Genomic DNA, 21,184 nt, shown 5'->3' on the forward strand with positions numbered 1-21,184 from the left:
TGAGAGAGGCCAGTGCTTAAAATTATAATAATGCTTAGATTCACAAAGCACTTTTCCAGGGAGGAGAGTGGTATGATGCAAGTATGTGTATGGGGGAGCAAAGGCAGGCACGTGTCAGAATCTCCATCAGAAGTTCAGTCCCTACCCACTACCTTCCCCATGATTTAAAACTGGTCCCTGTTCATCTCTGAATGTTATGTGTGAAAGATAATGGAGGCAGAGACAAAGTGCCTGAGACTCACTGGTGTGGTGAGGACATGTGGGTTGTGCAGGCTGGAATGCCTTAGATTCAAATCCCAGACACACCACTATACCACTCCCCACCTCTATAACCTCAGGCAAGTTACTGCACCTGAGTATCAGTTTCCTCATCTGGAAAGTAGATGTGATCACCACTCTGCTGGGTGGTTGTGAGACTTCAATGGGAGAATAAAATATATATAATTATATATAGATGTAAAGTGGCATACATATACCTGGCCCAGTGAAGGTGACCAATAAGTGGTTATTGTATCATGAACAGCAACAAGAAGAAAGGTGCTTCCTTTTTTGTTTACAGGGGGCCTCCTGTGGGCCATGACTTTCTCATTTCTACGTCCTGGTACATGGAAGAGCACTCAGTTCATATTTACTGACTAACTCCTAGCAGGCTTATGAGTTATTTTGTACTTATGAGCCTAGCATAGGGCTAAGCACCTGTAATTTCAGCAGGAATCAAGGGAGAAAAGGTGTTAGCTCTCAGGAAGCTTACAGTTTAATAGGGAAGACTGTCAACATACAAATAATGAAGCAAATCTTCATCTTATTGCATGTGTGAAAATGCAGCAATTGAAAGGTATTACATGCTGCAGAATGAATAATGAGGCAGGGGACCAAACCCAATTTTGAGATTTGGGAGGGCTTTTCTAGGGAAGACAAATATTTGTTATTCTAATTCAGATCACCTGACTTTCCAATCTGGGCTGTGTTTATCCTTTCTGAGGTGGTATGGGGAAGCTTGTTACATCATCCTGCTGATAGTAGGACCATTAAACTGCTGTTGATTTACAGATGTGTCAGTATTGTTGAAAGACTGTAATGTGGCTACTGAGTCTTTCTTAGTCCCACATACACATAAAGGCTATCCGTGGTTGGGGGCTATTTTAGGGGGCTGTCTATTTTTAGAATCTCTTATAATTATCCAACTTGATTCCTTCACGGCCTTCCCCTTGTTGGCCTTCACCGTAAACTACCCTCTGCCTGGTTGTTGAATGCGGATGAGATTTTTCTGTCATAGCCCATAGTCCTGATAGTTTCTCCCTTCCTTTGAAAACTTCAGTGACATCTCATTATCTATAACTTTCTGACTCCTTGCCGAGACATTCAAGGGCTTATACAATCGAGCCCCAGGGTACCTTTCCAGCTCATCTGCCTGACCTCCATGCTGTCCATACCCCAATCAGACAGTTGCACTGCCATCTTGTAAGTGGATGCTGTGCTTTGTCACTCCTGTGCCTTTCCTCATGAAATTTCCACATGTGAAATATCTGAAATATCTGTACTCCATATGACTCCTAGTAGACCCTGTCCCCACCATCCAAGTGATGAAGTCAATTGTGACATTATCCTACTTCCCTCCTTAACCTAAACTTTATTTCTACCTGTATTATAGCAGTTTTCATATTCTGCCTTAGCACGGTTATTTGGAACTTGTCATCCTTTTACTTAAACCATGAGATCCTAGAGAATGGGGACTGAATCATATGCATCTTTGCATTGCGAATGTGCAACATGATGGTGTTTGGGGAGCACAGTAAGTGCTGAATTGAATTGATCTGAACCACACCATTGACAGTTATGCTCCATTGTGTGCTAAAACCTGCTGGAGATATAACGACAGGAACTGGGCTGGGCATGGTGACTCATGCTTATAATTCCAGCCCTTTGGAAGAGGCCCAGGTGGGCAGATCACATGTGGTCAGGAGTTCAAGACCAGCCTGGCCAACATGGTGAAACCTTGTCTCTACTAAAAATAAAAAAATAAATTAGCTGGGTGTGGTGGCACACACCTGTAGTCCTAGCTACTCGGGAGGCTGAAGCAGGAGAATCACTCGAACCTGGGAGGCGGAGGTTTCAGTGAACCGAGATCACGCCACTGCACTCCAGCCTAGGTGACAGAGCGAGACTCCATCTCAAAAAATAAAAATAAAGGCTGGGTGCGGTAGCTGATACCTGTAATCCCAGCACTTTGGGAGGCTGAGGCAGGCAGATCATGAGGTCTGGAGTTTGAGAGCAGCCTGGCCAACATGGTGAAACCCCGTCTCTACTAAAAATACAAAAATTAGCTGGTCATGCTGGCGGGGACCCATAATCCCAGCCACTTGGGAGGCTGAGGCAGGAGAATTGCTTGAACCCAGGAGGCAGAGGTTGCAGTAAGCTGAGATCATGCCACTGCACTCCAGCCTGGATGAAAGAGCGAGACTCCATCTCAAAAAAATAAATAAGACAGGAACTACTTGAGGAAGTAACTGTCTCTTGTTCTTTATAGATGCCTTACTTCTGTGTATATTTAGCAGACATCTGTTGATTACCTACTTCTGTGTGCTAGATTTGTGTAGCAATGCTAGATGTAAGACAATTGTATTATACCTGGCCTTTTTTTTTTTTTAATACTGAGAAGCTGTATTCTGTTATCTCACTTTAGGTAATGCTGTATTGCTATTTAATGTTAAATATGGCCCAGAAATTGACAGGCCGCCTGCCTCGGCCTCCCAAAGTGCTGGAATTGGAAGCATGAGTCACCATGCCCAGCCCCGTTCCTGTCTTATATCTCCAGCAGGTTTTAGCACGCACTGGAGCGTAACTGTCAATGGTGTGGCTCGGATCAATTCAACACTTACTGTGCTCCCCAAACACTATCATGTTGCACGTTCGCAATGTAAAGATGAATATGATTCAGTCCCCACCCTCCAGGATCTCATGGTTTAACTAAAAGGATGACAAGTTCCAAAGGAATGTCAACTTCTTTAGTTTGATATGTTTAAGGCTACTAAATGTATATCTCTACCTAAAGTTCTTCTTTGAAATCAATATTCATATACCTAGCAGCTCGCTCAGTATGACCTCTAGAATGCCCCATAGACCAAAGCTGAACTCAAGATCTACCTCCCAAATCCATTTCCCTGCCAGCAAGCCCTGCCCCACTCACCCTGCCATGCAAACCAGAAACCTGGGAGGCATTCTTAAAAGTTTCCTCTTTTTTTATATCCCACATCTAATCTGTCACCAAATCATGTAGATTTTACCATAAACATCTAACACATCCAATTTCCTCTCTCAAACCCTGCTGCTATCACCGTAGCCCAAGCTAGTGTGCTCTCTCGCCTGGGCTGTAACAGCTAGGGGATTGCTAGGAGTGGGGTGAGTTCACACACAGCAATGACAAAAGGGAGTGGTTCTGTTAAGGGGGTCAGTGGGACCAGAAGCAAAGTCAGAGGACCTGGATGGAGCAGACAGTCATGATGTTGTGACAGGGACACGGGCCCTGTACAAGATGCACACAAAGGGTGGCAAATCCAGGAGTTAGGAGGCTGACATGAGGGAGTCTGATGTTGGGGAATTGGAGAGAGGCTGAGAGGCAAGGCAGGCCTGGGCCTTTGCATTTGATTCTGGGGGCTTCAGTGTTTATTGCTGCATCCAGGCAGGTGTCCTTTTGTTGCACAGAGCTTCCTTTGCGGGCCAGTACTTTTGTGGGGAGAGTGGAATTTCTAATGTCTTTCTTTTGTGCCACCTCTCTGTTGCACAAAGCTGTGGCCTTCTCTTTCTTCTGGAACTCTTGGCAACTTTGCAAGGAGGTGGCCACATGAATACTGGTAGGCTGGGTCGATGTTTCTTGGCGACTATGACGTATGACTTTGTAGATCTTGGAGGATCTGGAGGACCATGGGACATCCTGGTGGAAAAAGTCCTACAGTGTTTCTTGTGCTGTGTCCCCATTCGCTTGCTTGTGTGTGTTTGGAAAGGAGGCACCATACCCCTCACTGCTGCCTCATTGCTGATTTGCAAGACTGCCTTATCTCTCCCAGGAGGAAATCAATCTGCTCTAAGGGATAATGTGGTAATGTGGAAAGGCTAATATTCCATGTCAGATAATGTTTCAGAGGGCAAGGGATCAACGGCCAAGATTCAAAAAGGTTCAGACCTCTTGGATAGTGCTGCACATTTGTTTCCTGAAAGGAAATTCTCCGTTTCCGATAAAGTCAATCAGGGAAGTAAGAGGGAAGCTCCAAGCTAATGATGACCCTTGTTCTCCTTACCTGTTGAGATGTGCAAGTTGTTAAAAGACAGGTGTCCGATTTTCGGTCAAGTTCTTCTGAACCAAAGAAAACAGGCAACTGAAATTCTGTCCATAGGCCAGAAGTGCAGAAGGAAACTAGGCATTTATGAGAAGGGTCCTGGAGTCCAGGTTAATGACTCAAGGCAGGGCAGCCTGTGGCCTGCTCTGTTGGCTCTGGCAAAGGTCATTAATGAAAAGTGGTTTTGTTTCTTCTGAGTAAAAGTAAAAACAGAGAGGAAGAGCGTCTACATATTATAGCAAATGCAAAAAATAATCCTTGCCATTTTTCAGTATAAAATTACTCATCTCTATGATAGAAGTCTCCTTTGGAATTAGACAATTCTATAAAACCCCTGCGAGAAGACACACAACGTAAAAACCACTCATTTATTTTCATTGCCATTTAAGTCTAAACATTCGTAGGAATATAGACCTGTATTTGAAGCCTATTCATGTAGTGATATGTTGGACAAATATTCTAGATGTTGTTTGAGCATATGTATGCATATAGAGAAGGAAAGCATAGCAGAATGCACTTGGTATGTATCATGTGCATAAATATGCTCAGAGGAGATCAGCATTTGTGACGGAGTCAGCCTGGGTTTGGTCCTCTGGCTTTGTCACTCATTATCTGTGAGATGTTAGACAAACTACCCAGCTTCTCTAAAGTTCAGTTTTCTTTAGCACCTAGTCTCAGGGTAGTTAAGATAAATCGCTTTTGGCTGGGTGCGGTGGCTCACATCTGTAATGCCAGCATTTTGGGAGGCTGTGATGGGTGGATCATGTGAGGTCAGCAGTTAGAGACCTGCCTGGCCAACATGGCAAAACCCCGTCTCTACTAAAAATACAAAAACTAGCGAGGCGTGGTGGCAAGAGCCTGTAATCTTAGCTACTCGGGAGGCTGAGTCAGGAGAATCGCTTGAATCCAGGAGGCAGAGGTTGCAGTGAGCCGAGATTGTGCCACTGCACGGCAGCCTGGGTGACACAGCGAGACTCCAACTCAAAAAGAAAAAAAAAGATTAAGCATTTCCCCACTGCAATATATGGGACATCACCATTATTCCTCCAGCAGCAACCTCTGTAATTGCTTTATGTATGTGCTGTCCAGGTCAGCCTCTGTAGCCTGAGCTGGCGGCAGTGGCAATATCTGCCCTCCTTTTTGTGTCATAAGAAAGCATAGTATCTCTTCTGGGGCCTCCATCTATTCCATCCTTGGGAAGCGAGGTAGAATGCTTCCTCAGCATCTTGTGTCTGCCAGATGGAGTGGTCCTGTTTCCTTTGGCCAAGCTGACTAATCACCAAGACCATCTTTCATTTCTCTTCTCCCTGTTCCAGGCCCAGAAGTCTGGCTCAGGAGAGGACACTCAGGCTGCAGAAGACCTGCTGCTGCTCAACAGACCTCTGACAGACCTGATTAGCCTGCTCATTCCACTGGTAAGAGCTCACCTATATGTCTTTTGGAGCATTACTGAAGTTGAAGTAATTTTATTTGAATTTCATGATCTCTTGAGTTTCTATGTTATTTTTATTCCCTTCAAAAACTAGAGCCAAAAGAACTTTCAGAAGATTATTTGGCCTGGAAAACTAAATCTCTACTTTATTTTAAAACCAGGTGGCTTATTCATTTAAATATATATTTAGGTAAGGCAAAATCTCAAATCTAATTACTTTCTTAACAAATGTGAGGTAAAAAATTCAACAAATGAATTCTAAGAGGAAAGAAGAAATTGCTATGGGAATCAATTTCTTTTCAAAAAGATATTTTAGAGTTTGACTTGGCATGCAGGACTCCCCCAGAAATGCAAAAGCACAGACACAGACCTAGGGCACACCCCCTCAATCTCAATAGAAATGGAATGAATTAAGCAAAATTAAATAAAAACAGGTAAGACTATACAAGACCATTGAATATACAGAAAGAGCTCAACAGAAATTCAGAGTTTGGATGTATTAAACAGTTTTAGCCTAGCACTTTGGGAAACCAAGGTGAGTGGATCATTTGAGTCGGGTGTTCGAGACCAGCCTGACCAGTATGGTGAAACCCCGTCTCTACTAAAAATACAAAAAAAATTAGCCAGGTGTGGTGGTGTGCACCTGTAATTCCAGCTACTCGGGAGGCTGAGTAAGGAGAATCACTTGAACCCAGGAGGCAGAGGTTGCAGTGAGCCAAGATCGTGCCACTTCACTCCAGCCTGGGTGAAAAAGCAAGACTCTATCTCAAAAATTAAAAAATTAAAAAAACTATTTTAAACATATAATTTCACTGTCTATAAAACTTCCCAGTCTTTTAAAATCAAATTATTGTTCCTAATTAATTTTAACTTTATATTTTTGCCAATTCTATCATCTTTTTTTTTCTTTTTTTTTTTTTTTTTTTTTTTGAGATGAAGTCTCACTCTCTTGCCCAGGCTGGAGTGAGGTGGCATGATCTCAGCTCACTGCAGCCTCCGCCTACCAGGTTCAAGCAATTCTCCTGCCTCAGCCTCCCAAGTAGCTGGGATTACAGGTGCCCACCACCACGTCCAGCTAATTTTTGCATTTTTAGTAGAGATGGGGTTTCACCATGTTGTCCAGGCCGGTCTCAAATTCCTGACTTCAAGTGATCCGCCCACCTCAGCCTCCCAAATTGCTGGGATTACAGGTGTGAGCCACCACGCCCGGCCTAATTTTATCATCTTTCTAGTTAAGAACATCTAGTTGCCCTTTCCTAAATGGAATTTTTCTTTTTTATTTTTTTTTTATTATACTTTAAGTTCTAGGGTACATGTGCACAATGTGCAGGTTTGTTACATATGTATGCATGTGCCATGTTGGTGTGCTGCACCCATTAACTCATCATTTACATTAGGTATGTCTCCTAATGCTATCCTTCCCCCCTCCCCCCACCCCATGACAGGCCCCGGTGTGTGATGTTCCCCTTCCTGTGTCCAAGTGTTCTCATTGTTCAATTCCCACCTATGAGTGAGAACATGCGGTGTTTGGTTTTTTGTCCCTGCGATAGTTTGCTAGGAATGATGGTTTCCAGCTTCATCCATGTCCCTACAAAGGATATGAACTCATCCTTTTTTATGGCTGCGTAGTATTCCGTAAATGGAATTTTTCTATGATATCTATGTTCCATGGAATTGTAAGTTAGAAATTACATGGAAGATGAAATATAAGAAATAAAGTGAACAATAACAGTAGTAATGCAAGACAGTATTGCATGCAGAGTTCATAGGCATGGGCTCAACTTAGCTCTGCCACTTACCAGCTGTGTGACTTTGGACAAATATTAACTAACAATATTTGTTACTTAATTTATTGATGCCACAGTTTCTTCATCTGTAAAATGAAGTTAGTAATGCCAATGAGATCATGAAGTTATTTTGAGGATTAAATAAACAGTACCTGGCATATAGTATGTGCTCAACAAATATAGCTATATAAAAATTGATACAGGCCAGGTGTGGTGGCTCATGCCTATAATCTTGGCACTTTGGGAGGTCGAGATGGGAGAATTGATTGGGTCCTGGCATTTGAGACTAGCCTAGGCAACATAGCAGGACTCCATCTCTACAAAAATGTTTAAAATTTGGCCAGGTGTGGTGGTGCACACCTGTAGTTCTAGCTACTTGGGAGGCTGAGGCTTGAGGATTGCTTGAGCCCAGGAGTGTGAGGTGGCAGCCAGCAATGATGACACCACTGCACTCTAGCATGGGCAAAAGAGTGAAAGAGAGAGACCCTGTCTCAAAAAAAAAAAAAAAAAAATGCATAATTTCACCACTGTTAACCAGTGCTGACAATGAGCTAGATTCTGTTAGTGCTTTACCTTTGATCTTATTTAGCCCTTCTTTCCTTATGACTTTGGCCCATCCTTACCTTCCACATAAGTACCCCAAAGCGTACAAGGATAAAAATACAAGACAGCTCAGTGTCTGAACTGAGTCTACATTTCCCTACCACCATTCTCCTTGGCCTCTGGATTAACTGCAAACATAAACTCTTAGCTTTATTCCATGTTTGGGAATAGTCTCACTGAAATACAATGTTTTGATTCGAAAGCCATTCTGTTTTGGCTGTTTTTAAGTTTTGGAGGTCTTCATGAATGGAAGATAGTCTTAGCTCAAACATGGAGTCATTTCCAGATGCATTTTTCATAGTTTAAGATGTTCTAAACGGAGGCTACTTTTTGCCTTTTCTTCCTAAGGATGATAGCCTTTTTGTCCATTTATGACAAACACATAAATGGACAAAAATGCTTGTAGACTTCACAGAGCATTTTTGTTTAGGAAGCACAAAATATCTTACACTTCTATTTTATGTAGTTATATCTAATTACTTAGTAGAGTTTATTAGGAAATAGAAATGATTATGTCTTCAAAATGCGAGGAACGCCAACACAGAGTGGCTCTGATGAACCTGGGTTTGCTTACACTCCTAGTAAGAGCTGCCCTGATTACACTGTTTAATTGCTGGGTTTGAGTGATTGGATTTAACTCTCAGTGGAAAGAGAGTAGATACTCCCATCTCCTTTCCTGGAGGAATGTGCTTCTTTCAGAATTGTTTGTTGAACAGGCGTCTATTCCAGATAATCTAATCTAACAACCCAAATACTGTAGGCCATAATGAAAAATCCCTGGATGGAGCAGTAGATAAACTTGAAATGCAGACTTAATTCTCTACCCTGGAGTGGCCGAGGTGCTGCCTAGGGAGCTTTCTGGAGGTTCTGATGTAGATGAAGAGCAGAGAACCAGGAACTTGGAGCAGATAGATGGCTCTCTGTAGGCCACAGAGGTCTGTTAAATATGGCAGTATGCATCTACCAAGTTCAAAATCAGAAGATTCCCCAGAAGGCTGACTTTAGGAATTCCAGTAATCAGGGAGGAAGGTGAGTATAGAACATAAAATGCGAAATGGTGGTTTTTGTTGGTATTTGAGGATTTTGCATTTAAATATTTATTAGCATGCTTTGTGTATTCTTTTCTCACTATTCTTTTTTCTGTTTTTTATAAAATTTAAACACAAGAGGGTACCACCTTGGGCTCTAAATTTAGGCTGACACCTTCCATTTTTGATTCCTTGATATTACATTGAATCACATAAAATTGCCAATATCCGACCATTTGGGGTCTACAAAAGTAGCAGTTTCATTTGGTTCAACCTTATATTAGGAATATGACAATTTATTAGTCTGTACTACCAATAGATCCTGAAATTCATATAGCACGTTTTTTTGTACATGCTGCTATCTCCCAATTACTTGAATTGGAATATCATACGATTCTGGCCAGAGGTTGCCAGGAGCTGTGGATTTTGAGTCAGAAATCCAAGACTGAATGTCTGGCTCTGCTGCTGCCCAGCTGTGTGATCTTGGATGGGGCACTCTTTGTCTCTGAGCGTGAGGATTAAATGAGATGATACCTGGGAGAAATGATCAAGTGTCATTTCTTGAAAATTTCCCCTTTGATCACATATTATGTCTGATTTTTAGCCTTATCCTCTGCTTGCTATGATTTGTTGGAATAGTCCCTCCTGCCCTCATAAAGTGCTCCTTTTGTCTCTCTCACCCAGCCAACCTCCAATGCTACCCCTCTGCTCAGTTTAGGATTCTTTACAAGATGATTCTTGGAACTTTCTTTATAGACATCCTGCCTTGTGTTTGTAAGTCCCTCCCAAAGGCCCCCTCTTGTTCCCTGCTTTTTTCCAGATGCCTTCTGGTTTCTTACCTTGAATATTTACATATGTAAAAGCACAGGGTCCAGTTTCCTTGAATACTACCCACTGCTTAGAGGTCTTCCCGCCTTTCTCCTGGAATTCTACTGGAGCTGCAGCTTAGAGCCCTGCAGCCCAATGGTGATGCCACCCAGTGTTCAGGGCAGGTGATTACCCAAGGAATAAAATTGTCCTCTGAGAGGTTTTTCTCAGCTCTTTGTGACACTGAATTCCTGTTACTTGTAACTTGATCACAGTTAGGTTCTAGTGTATTGGCTAGATGTATGCCTAATGTGTGTGGGCTGCGTTGTGTACAATATATACACATTTATCATTGGAACCATTAGGTTTAAAAATGGCCTGTGACAAGAACACTGCCATATGTCTTCTCTGGGAAAGATTAACACACATTTATAGCTGTGTATAAAGTGAAGAAAAATAGTAATAAGGCTATTGAGGACCTAAACTAGAGCACATACAGACCAAAGATAAATTTTACAGTGGTTGTTAAAAAATGTAATAGGTTACAGAATGAGGTGCTGGAATTGCTTTCCCGTAGGGAAAAATAAACATACTTTCAGTTTTCATCTGACTTGGATAATTTTGGAAGCATTTTGGCCTAAAGGCAACAGAATGAACTTGTTAGCTTTTGAGGTTTTTTCCAGATATGGTCCTATGAAAGTAAACCTACTTATCCTTAAGAGAATATGAAACCTGTCAACCTGTAATTTATGACCTATATTTATAATATACACTGTAGGAGAGCCATAGTGAAATGTGTATATAAGACAGTGATTCTAAGTCTGTTTTGACAATCTGATTATTCTTGATTCTCTTACCATAAAAATGCCTAGACTCGCTTATATGCAGAGTTCTGCACGCAGTTCACAATTTCAGGGGGAACTTCAAACCCTCAATTGGTAACCATAGTATAAGATATGGCTATCTTATACTATAGGATATAATAAGTTGACTGTCTTCTGAAGGAAAGATAAAGCAAGGTGATTGTTTGACCAAAGTGTTTTATTCCTGAAAGAAAGAAAATGAGAAGCCAAAGTATATATTCTAGATAAGTTTTTAAACTAGATAGTTAACTATGATAAGAAAGGATGCTACAGCCTGCTTGTCCTGCAATTAAAATAGATATTTCCTATGGTACTATTTTAAAAATATTCTTTATTATATATCAAAGGTGCCAGTATTTGGACTAATTTATATTATTCTGTTTATTTCACATGAATCATGTGTGCCTTTTTTGGCCACTGAAAAGATGTTCCTCGACAGTCCATTTAGGACCCAGTCCTCAACTTGTATCAGTGTGGCTATGCTAGATAACTGGGAGACCAAGCTGTCGCCTGAACATCTAATGATTCTTATCAATTCATGTTTCTGAGATCACTGTGCCAGTTTTAAAAATAGGTAAATATAAAAATAAATTAAAAATAAAACACAATGTGGGAAAAGTCCATTTCTGTTTTCCATATTTATCACTAAATTTCTTCCTTTCACAAAGTACATGAGCAGATTTTTCTTTTCAAATGGTGGTGGACTTGTACTTGCCTGTTCTTCTGTTTCCTGCTGACTTCACAGTCAGTGGCATGAAATACAGGTAATGCTTTATGGTGATTATGGTTTATGGTGATGGAGCCCAGGGGTAGTAGTAGTCTTTTTGCAAGTCAAACCCAAGAGATTGGGGATTTTATTAGTTCTTTACTAAGCAGCTCCTCTAAGGAATCAGTACTCCATTTAAAGGTGATACCCCTCTTTCTGAGTAGCCACCGCCCATCTGCCTTCTGGACATTTCCACTGGATATGCCATAAGTACCTCAGATTCAACAGGGTTAAAACAAACTCATAATAAGTACCTCCTGAAAACTATTCCTACTTTAGAAGCCCAAGGCAGGAGGATCACTTGAGCCCATGAGTTCAAGACCAGCCTGGGCAACATAGTGAGAACTGGTCTCTAAAAAAAAATTTTTAAATAAAACTTGGGGCCGGGCACGGTGGCTCACAGCTGTAATCCCAGCACTTTGGGAGACTGAGGTGGGCAGATCGCTTGAGGTCAGGAGTTTGAGACCAGCCCGGCCAATATGGTGAAACCCCGTCTCTACTAAAAATACAAAAATTAACCGGGCATGGTGGCGCATGCCTGTAGTCCCAACTACTTGGGAGACTGAGGCAGGAGAATTGCTTGAAACCAGGAGGCGGAGGTTGCAGTGAGCAGAGAAACCAGGAGGTGGAGGTTGCAGTGAGCTGAAATGGTGCCATTGCACTCCAGCCTGGGTGACAGAGTGAGACTCCGTCTTGAAAACATAAAATAATAAAAATAAAACTGTTCCTCCTTTTGTGCTTTGTCTGTCAGTGAATGAAACTAACTTCCACACAATTGCCCAAGCCAAGAATGTGGACATCATTCTTGTCTTTTCCTTCACCATCCTGCCCCGTCTCATCAAGCCCTGGCAGTTCTGCCACCCAGACACATCACACATCACACGTTACAGACTGCCATTTTCTCCTTATTGCCGTGAGCACTATCATGAAGGCCACTACCATCCTCCTGCCCTTATAGGACCACAGGAGCCTTCCACCTGGATTCTCTGCCTGTTCTTGCTCCCTCTGCTGTCTTCTCCATGGTACAGGCGGAGTGTTCTTTCCAAAATACGAAACTCATCCTGTCATCCATCGACTTAATAAACTCCAACTTCTGAACAGGCTTACAAAATCATAGATAATTGGACTCTTATGTTTCTAGCGCTTTCTCTTGGTTTTTCTTGTCATATTCTATGTTCTGTGTACCAACTCTTTTCAGTTCTTTAAACGTGCCTTGATTTCCCTTAGCTCATTCTCCTTTCATTTTGCTGACTTTTCCTTGGCTTTCAGGTCTTGGCTTCAGTGTCACTTATTTTAGGAAGCTGCTTACACCCCCGAAAACTGGTTTAGCGTGCCTCAGACCCTGGCTCCCATAGCATCCCCAGCCTCCTAGTCCTAACACTTCCTGTTACCTGGTACCAAAAACACTTGTTTATGTCTCTGTCCCTCCCGCTAAACTGTAAACCCTAGGAAGGCAGGAGCCATATCTGTTTGTTTCACTTTGGGGCCTGTTACAGAGAAGGGATTTAATTATATTTGTGTAGGAAAGGAAGTAAAGAGCTAGCAAATGTAGTATATCTTCTCAGTGGAACTGAGGATAGACAAAGTCTGGTAAGACATAGATTCAAGTACAAATTTATTCAGAGAATTTGTCCGCAGCACTCCTGCTGTCCTGCCTGGCCTCTAGTAGGAGGTGGTGGTGGTGATGGCTCACCGGCTTGGCTCACTTGCTTTAAAATTGCATCATTTAGACTTCTCTCTAGAAGTTGCCCTCTTCTTAGCAGGGTTTGCCCTGACATTCATTGGGCAGCCTGTGTTTCTGAAACAACCCAAACCCTATCTTTGATTGACAAGAAAGGATACAAAAGGGCAGATGACATTAACCAGGGACCCATGTATTTCTGGAAAATTGCTATGCTTATAGCCACTGCAATACATAAAAACCCAGCCCTAGGATCCCGGCAGCATTGGTGAGCACAGAAGCCTCTGAGCAGTCAAAATAGATGCTACAGCATCATTACCCTTTTCTAACAGGAAAGTCCCCAGGGCCCTGACATTCAGTGTTTACATTTGTCTAGCTTAAGGGAAGAAAGGCCCTGGAACTGCACATCTGCTTTCTCCCATTACTTTTTATGCCTTTGTCTTGAGTGGCTGTCATGTAGCAATATGTTTTTTTAATGGCATTTTATTATTGGCCAAGGCTGGCTGCTCTAGGTTGAGTAGAAAAACGTGCATTTATGTGGTGGGATATGAGGTGTGCCAGAAAAGAGCTCCTCCAGAAAGTCATTCTCACCCATAATGATCCACACTCCAGCATTCTCCTGTCTTCTTTTCAAGCCCTCTATAAGAAGTAATGCTTTAATATAAATACATTTCACTGAAAGAACAAGACTAGGGCAATGGGACAGACCAATAGGCGAGAGATGGGAGTTAGAGGGGTTAAAGAAAGAATTGAACGTGGAACTGTCAAATGTGGGTCATTCCAAAAGCAAAGTCTAGCTAATTAAAAGGTTTTTAAAGGTGTCTTGTCTTTTTTTTTTTTTTTTTTTTTTTTTTTGAGACAGAGTCTCGCTCTGTCACCTGGGCTAGAGTGCAGTGGTGCCATCTCGGCTCACTGCAACCTCCACCTCCCAGGTTCAAGCAGTTCTCCTGCCTCAGCCTCCCAAGTAGCTGGGATTACAGGCACACACCACCATGCCCAGCTAATTTTTTTTTGGTACCTTTTTATTTTTATTTTTTTTATTATACTTTAAGTTTTAGGTTACATGTGCACAATGTGCAGGTTTGTTACATATATATACATGTGCCATGTTGGTGTGCTGCACCCATTAACTTGTCATTTAACATTAGGTATATCTCCTAATGCTATCCCTCCCCCCGCCCCCCACCCCACAACAGGCCCCGGTGTGTGATGTTCCCCTTCCTGTGTCCATGTGTTCTCATTGTTCAATTCCCACCTATCAGTGAGAACTTGTGGTGTTTGGTTTTTTGTCCTTGCAATAGTTTGCTGAGAATGATGGTTTCCAGCTTCATCCATGTCCCTACAAAGGACATGAACTCATTATTTATGGCTGCATAGTATTCCATGGTGTATATGTGCCACATTTCCTTAATCCAGTCTATCATTGTTGGGCATTTAGGTTGGTTCCAAGTCTTTGCTATTGTGAATAGTGCTGCAGTAAACATATGTGTGCATATGTCTTTATAGCAGCATGATTTATAATCCTTTGGGTATATACCCAGTAATGGGATGGCTGGGTCAAATGGTAGCCACACTGACTTCCACAATGGTTGAACTAGTTTACAGTCCCACCAACAGTGTAAAAGTGTTCCTGTGTCTCCACATCCTCTCCAGCACCTGTTGTTTCCTGACTTTTTAATGATGGCCATTCTAACTGGTGTGAGATGGTATCTCATTGTGGTTTTGATTTGCATTTCTCTGATGGCCAGTGATGATGAGCATTTTTTCATGTGTCTTTTGGCTGCATAAATGTCTTCTTTTGAGAAGTGTCTGTTCATGTCCTTTGCCCAGTTTTTGATGGGGTTGTTTGTTTTTTTCTTGTAAATTTGTTTGAGTTCATTGTAGATTCTGGATATTAGCCCTTTGTCAGATGAGTGGATTGCAAAAATTTTCTCCCATTCTGTAGGTTGCCTGTTCACTCTGATGGTAGTTTCTTTTGCTATGCAGAAGCTCTTTAGTTTAATTAGATCCCATTTGTCAATTTTGGCTTTTGTTGCCATTGCTTTTGGTGTTTTAGACATGAAGTCCTTGCCCATGCCTATGTCCTGAATGGTATTGCCTAGGTTTTCTTTAATTAAGAATTAATTAATTTCTTAATTAATTAATTAAAGAAATTAATTAATTTCTTTAAGTCTTTAATCCATCTTGAATTAATTTTTGTTAATTAAGGTGTAAGGAAGGGATCCAGTTTCGGCTTTCTACCTATGGCTAGCCAGTTTTCCCAGCACCATTTATTAAATAGGGAATCCTTTCCCCATTGCTTGTTTTTGTCAGGTTTGTCAAAGATCAGATAGTTGTAGATGTGTGGTATTATTTCTGAGGCTCTGTTCTGTTCCACTGGTCTATATCTCTGTTTTGGTACCAGTACCATGCTGTTTTGGTTAATGTAGCCTTGTAGTATAGTTTGAAGTCAGGTAACGTGGTGCCTCCGGCTTTGTGCTTTTGGCTTAGGATTGACTTGGCAATGCAGGCTCTTTTGTGGTTCCATATGAACTTTAAAGTCGTTTTTTCCAATTCTGTGAAGAAAGTCATTGGTAGCTTGATGGGGATGGCATTGAATCTATAAATTACCTTGGGCAGTATGGCCATTTTCACGATATTGATTCTTCCTACCCGTGAGCATGGAATGTTCTTCCATTTGTTGGTATCCTCTTTTATTTCATTGAGGAGTGGTTTGTAGTTCTCCTTGAAGAGGTCCTTCACATCCCTTGTAAGTTGGATTCCTAGGTATTTTATCCTTTTTGAAGCAATTGTGAATGGGAGTTCACTCATGATTTGGCTCTCTGTTTGTCTGCTGTTGGTGTGTAGGAATGCTTGTGATTTTTGCACATTGATTTTGTATCCTGAGACTTTGCTGAAGTTGCTAATCAGCTTAAGGAGATTTTGGGCTGAGACAATGGGGTTTTCTAGATATACAATCATGTCATCTGCAAACAGAGACAGTTTGACTTCCTCTTTCCCTAATTGCATACCCTTTATTTCTTTCTCTTGCCTGATTGCCCTGGCCAGAACTTCCAACACTATGTTGAATAGGTGTGGTGAGATTGTATCTTTTTAAAGTAGAGATGGGGTTTCACCATACTGGCCAGGCTGGTCTCAAACTCCTGACCTTGTGATCCGTCCACCTCAGCCTTTCAAAGTGCTGGGATTACAGATGTGAGCCACCGCGCCTGGCCATTTTATTTTCTTGCCTTGATTTTTAAATGTAGGATAAGAATACTTTTACATAATTAATGGTTAAGTTTTTATGTGCATCAATGAGGAAAGTGAGTCTTAATAATTAGACTCTAATAACCAAATCTGAAGGTTAGATATTAGAACCAGGTAAAAACACTTTAGTGTAACATTATATTTATACATCTCACTTATGTGAGAATTGGGCAGAATGGAAATAACTGATGGTTTTTGGAGTTCCACAACTTATAACAAATTCATTATGAGACATAGTATCTGTAAGGAGATGAGATGTATATATATATATATATGTCACTTAAATCATTTAGAAAGAGATACCCCCAAGAGAAAAGTGGTCAAAGGAATTAAGCAGGTAATTCACAACAGCAAAAATACAAATGCCCAATGTTAATTTCACCAAACACGTAAGTTCATTAGTAATAAGGGAAAATTAAATGAGAAAAAAATGAAATGCAGGTTTTTACTTTTCCAATCTCCAAAGTTGGAAGCTGGCTGTGGGAATATATATTGGTAAATTAAAATATTAATTTGTCTGTATCGAAAGCCTTAAGATTATTTATACATTTTAATTTAGTCATTCCACTTATAGAAATTTATGCATAGGAAATAATCAGAAGTCCAAAATTATTTGTATAAACAGATATACTTTACAGCATTATTTTTAGTACTGAAAACTTTGTTAATCTATATGTTGCTCAGTTGGAAATTAATTAAATTCAATTCTTACGGTAGATTCTGTGCTACTCACAATATCATGTTTCCCGAGCATATTTAATCGAAAATATTTGTAACATAAGTTAAATAAAATATGAGAATATGTCGCTTAACATGCTAGTTAAAAGTGTATTTTAAAATGTGTATATAATTGAAAAATATATATTTACTTAAAATATATATTTAAAATTAGGTTCATTTTATAATATATATCACGATATATGTACAAAGAGCAGAGAGACAGTCTTTGCATGGTTCTGATATGCACAAATTTCAGTTTAATATTAATAATATCAGTCCCCTTAACAACATGGTCCAAAGTTTAGTTACCATGGTATGTTAACTGGAAGTAATTACGAGAAAGTGTAAACTTTGCCATTAGCTCTTCAGTCAAGAAATCACTATGTAAATAACAGGTGCACATCACCATTAGTGACTAGTCATGTCATTTATTCAACATCTGTCAGCATTTGCTTACTATGCATCCATTATTTATTTTATGCACAGACAGCAAAGCATGTAGTTGGGTTGCCTGTTTGTCCTCTAGTGATAAGTCTATGTAGCATTTTACAAAAGTTGATAATGAAAGAAGGAATTGTCCAGCAAAGATGAAGGTGCAGCAAAGAAATTAAAAATGATAATGTGGGAAGTGAAATTTGAAAGGAATGTAAGTGGAGTTACAGAAGAAAGAGCTGACTGTGGGATTATTGAAACTACTACCATTTGAGAAGCTCTGGGTGTGTAGCCAGAGAAACCTGGTGAGAATGAACTTACCTGCATAAATGACAAAGGTGGTTTTGATGAAAAGGATAAAGATGTCCCAGATGAAGTGATGCAAGTAAAAAACTTCACATTAAAGGAACTCTGGGAAATATCCATGACACTGAACGTGCAAAGGATAAAATGTTGAGAGTTGACCCACATTAGAAAGCAGGATGACAGTTCACCAAGTCATAGAAAGTGTGCTGTTTCTATATCATAAATTATATGATGAGAAGAAAAGAAGCACTATTCAAACTACTCTTGATAAGTGTTTTACAAAGAAATAAGATGCTTTAATTCTCCATGTTTTTAATGTTTCACATTACAGAGTACTAAATAAATATTAAATTTACTGTTTTTTATTCCTCAACACATAAGTACACATTTATAATCAACAATAAGGACCAGGTGCAGTGGCTCATGTCTGTAGTCCCAGTGCTTTGGGAGACTGAGGTGGGAGGATCACTTGAGCCCAGGAGTTCAAGGTAACAGTAAGCTATGGTGACACCACTACACTCCAGCCTGGGTGACAGAGACTCTGTCTCTAATAATAATAATAATAATAATAATAATAATTAATAATAATAATAATGTTTTACATATTTTGAAAAGAAACTTTAAAGATCATGGAGGAATCCTAATTTCTCCATTCATTATTAAGATTATTTTGCATGTTTTAACTTTGCATGGTCATTTTTGTGGTCCTTTAATACCATGCAAAGTGAGGACTACTTCTGTATAATATAGGACACACATACACTGAAATGCTTGCAGTGGTTTACTCTGGGTGGTAAAACTACATGTGATTTCTGTTTTCTTCATTAAATCATCTATATATTTCAGATTTTCTTTAAGCTACCTTTACAAATTTACCACTTTTATAATCACAAAACATTTTAAGTCCTCATTTCTATCTTATGTTACTCATTTTTCCTTAGCATAAACAATGATATTAAATTTCTACCTCCTCTGTCCTGTCCTAGCTCCCTAATACCCTCTTTCTAATAAATCAGTGATAACCCTTTCCCGTCAGCTAACAGTCCACTTTGGAGCTTTTTTTCCATTTTTCTGCATTTTGGGGATAAGAAAGCAAGACCCAACTATATACTGCTTACAAGAAGCATATCTTAGCTATAAAGACACACGTAGGTTAAAGGTAAAAGAATGGAAGAAGATGCAGCATGGTTACACTGATCAAAAGAAAGCTGGAGTGGCTATTTTAAAATATTAGACAAAGTAGATTTCAGAGCAAAACTATTGCCAGAGATAAAGAAGGTCATGTCCTAATGACACGATAGTCAATCAAATAGACCTAACAGTGCCAAACGAACCACATATAGCAAAACAACTGTTAGAAGCACAAGGGTAAAAAGACAAATATGCAGCTTAAATAAAAGATTTCAGTGCCCGTTTGTTAATAATTGATAGAAGAGATGAAAGAAAATCATCAAGGAAATGGTAGACTTGAGCAACACTACCACCTAACTTTACCTGATTGACATTCACAGAGCACCCAACAAAAGAAGGAAATACATTATTGGAAGTGCACACTGAACGTTTTACCAAGATATACCATATTTTGCACGATAAAACAAGCCTCAAACTTAAGAATATTCAAGTCATATAAAGTATATATAAATTTATACATATGCAAATATTATATATTTTGTAATATGGAGAAATTATAAATTGATATATAGAACTCACCATAATGGAATTAAAAGCCAATTTAAAAAAGATACTTGGAAGATCCCCAAATATTTGAAACTAACACAGTCCTAAAGAGTCATGGGTCAAATTAAAAATCAAAAAGAATATTTCGAACTGAATGAAAGTGAAAGCACTACATATGAGAATTTGTGGGATGCTCCTAAAACAGTACTTAGGGGGAGGGAGATTTACAGCACATGACTCCTCTTTTAGAAAAGTTTGGGAATGGTCTCAAATCAGTTACCTTAGTTTCTACCTTAAAAGACTAGAAAAAGAAGAGCAAATTAAACCCAATGTAAGTAGAAGAAAGGGACTAATAAAGATTACAGAAATCAAATCAAAGATAAGGAACTAGGAAAACAGTGGAGAACATAAGTAAAATCAAAACCCAATTCCTTGAGATGGTCGACAAAATTGATAAACCCATTGCCATACTAATCAGGGAAAAAAGACACTACTTGCCTGTATCAGGAATGAGAGAAGAATATGGAGAGACAGCTCTACAAATTCTACAGATATTAAAAGGAATAAGGGAATATTATAAATAGCTTTATGCCAATCAATGAAAGAACTTAGATGAAATGGAAAACTTTCTTGAAAGGTACAAACTATCAAACTCACTCAAGAAGAAAACATAACCTGAATAACTCTGTGTCTATTAAAGAAATTGAATTTTTAGTTCAAAATGTTTCCATAAGGAAGCCTCCAGTCCCAGATAGCTTCAGTGGTAAATTCAGTGAAATAACCAAATTTACAAAATCTTTCCCAGAAAATTGAAGAAGCTCTGTTTCCCAACTCATTCTAGAGGCTAGCATTACCCTGATACCAGAAACCAAAGATGTTACGAGAAAAGAAAACTACCAATATCCTGTATGACCATAGATGCAAAAATTTAAACAAAATTTTAGCAAATTGAATCTAACCATATATTGAAAGAATAAATACACCACGGCCAAGTGGGATTTATCCCAGTAATGCAGGATTGGTTTAACATTTAAAAATCAATCAAGTAATATACACATTAGCAAGCTAAGAAAGGAAAACTATTTCATTGTTTCAATAGAGACAGAAATGTACTTGGTAAAAATCTAACATTTATTTCTGTTGAAACCTGATAAAGCACATCTCTGAATAATCTGCAGTTAGCATTATACTTAATGGTGGAAACCTTAATGCTTTCTACCTAAGATCTGAAACACAAACAGAGATGTTTGCTTTCACTGCTTCCATTTGCCATTGTATTAGAGGTCCTGGCCAGTGCAGTCAAGCAAGAAAAATAATTAAAAATCATCCAGATTGGAAAAGAAATAGTACAACTGTCTTTATCCATAGATGACATGATGTCTATGTTGAAAATCCAATTGAATCAACAAAAAGCTACTAGAAATAATAAAGAAGTCTGTCCACATTGCAGTAAACAAAATCAATATGCAAAAAAATCTATTTTATTTCTGGCAATGGAC

The 21,184-nt window shown here is 39.7% G+C and overlaps 1 protein-coding gene across 1 annotated transcript in view; it reads left to right on the forward strand.

Moving 5' to 3' along the window:
• Positions 1-21,184, forward strand: part of ULK4 (unc-51 like kinase 4) — a 718,037-nt gene that overhangs the window by 502,730 nt on the left and 194,123 nt on the right. Inside the window, exon 34 of the mRNA XM_030812066.1 lies at positions 5,651-5,749. Within this exon, the coding sequence (XP_030667926.1) occupies positions 5,651-5,749 (99 nt within the window). The remainder of the gene's footprint in view (positions 1-5,650; positions 5,750-21,184) is intronic.

This window comes from Nomascus leucogenys, chromosome 4 (genome assembly GCF_006542625.1).
Source record: "Nomascus leucogenys isolate Asia chromosome 4, Asia_NLE_v1, whole genome shotgun sequence".
Classification (NCBI taxonomy): Eukaryota; Metazoa; Chordata; class Mammalia; order Primates; family Hylobatidae; genus Nomascus; species Nomascus leucogenys.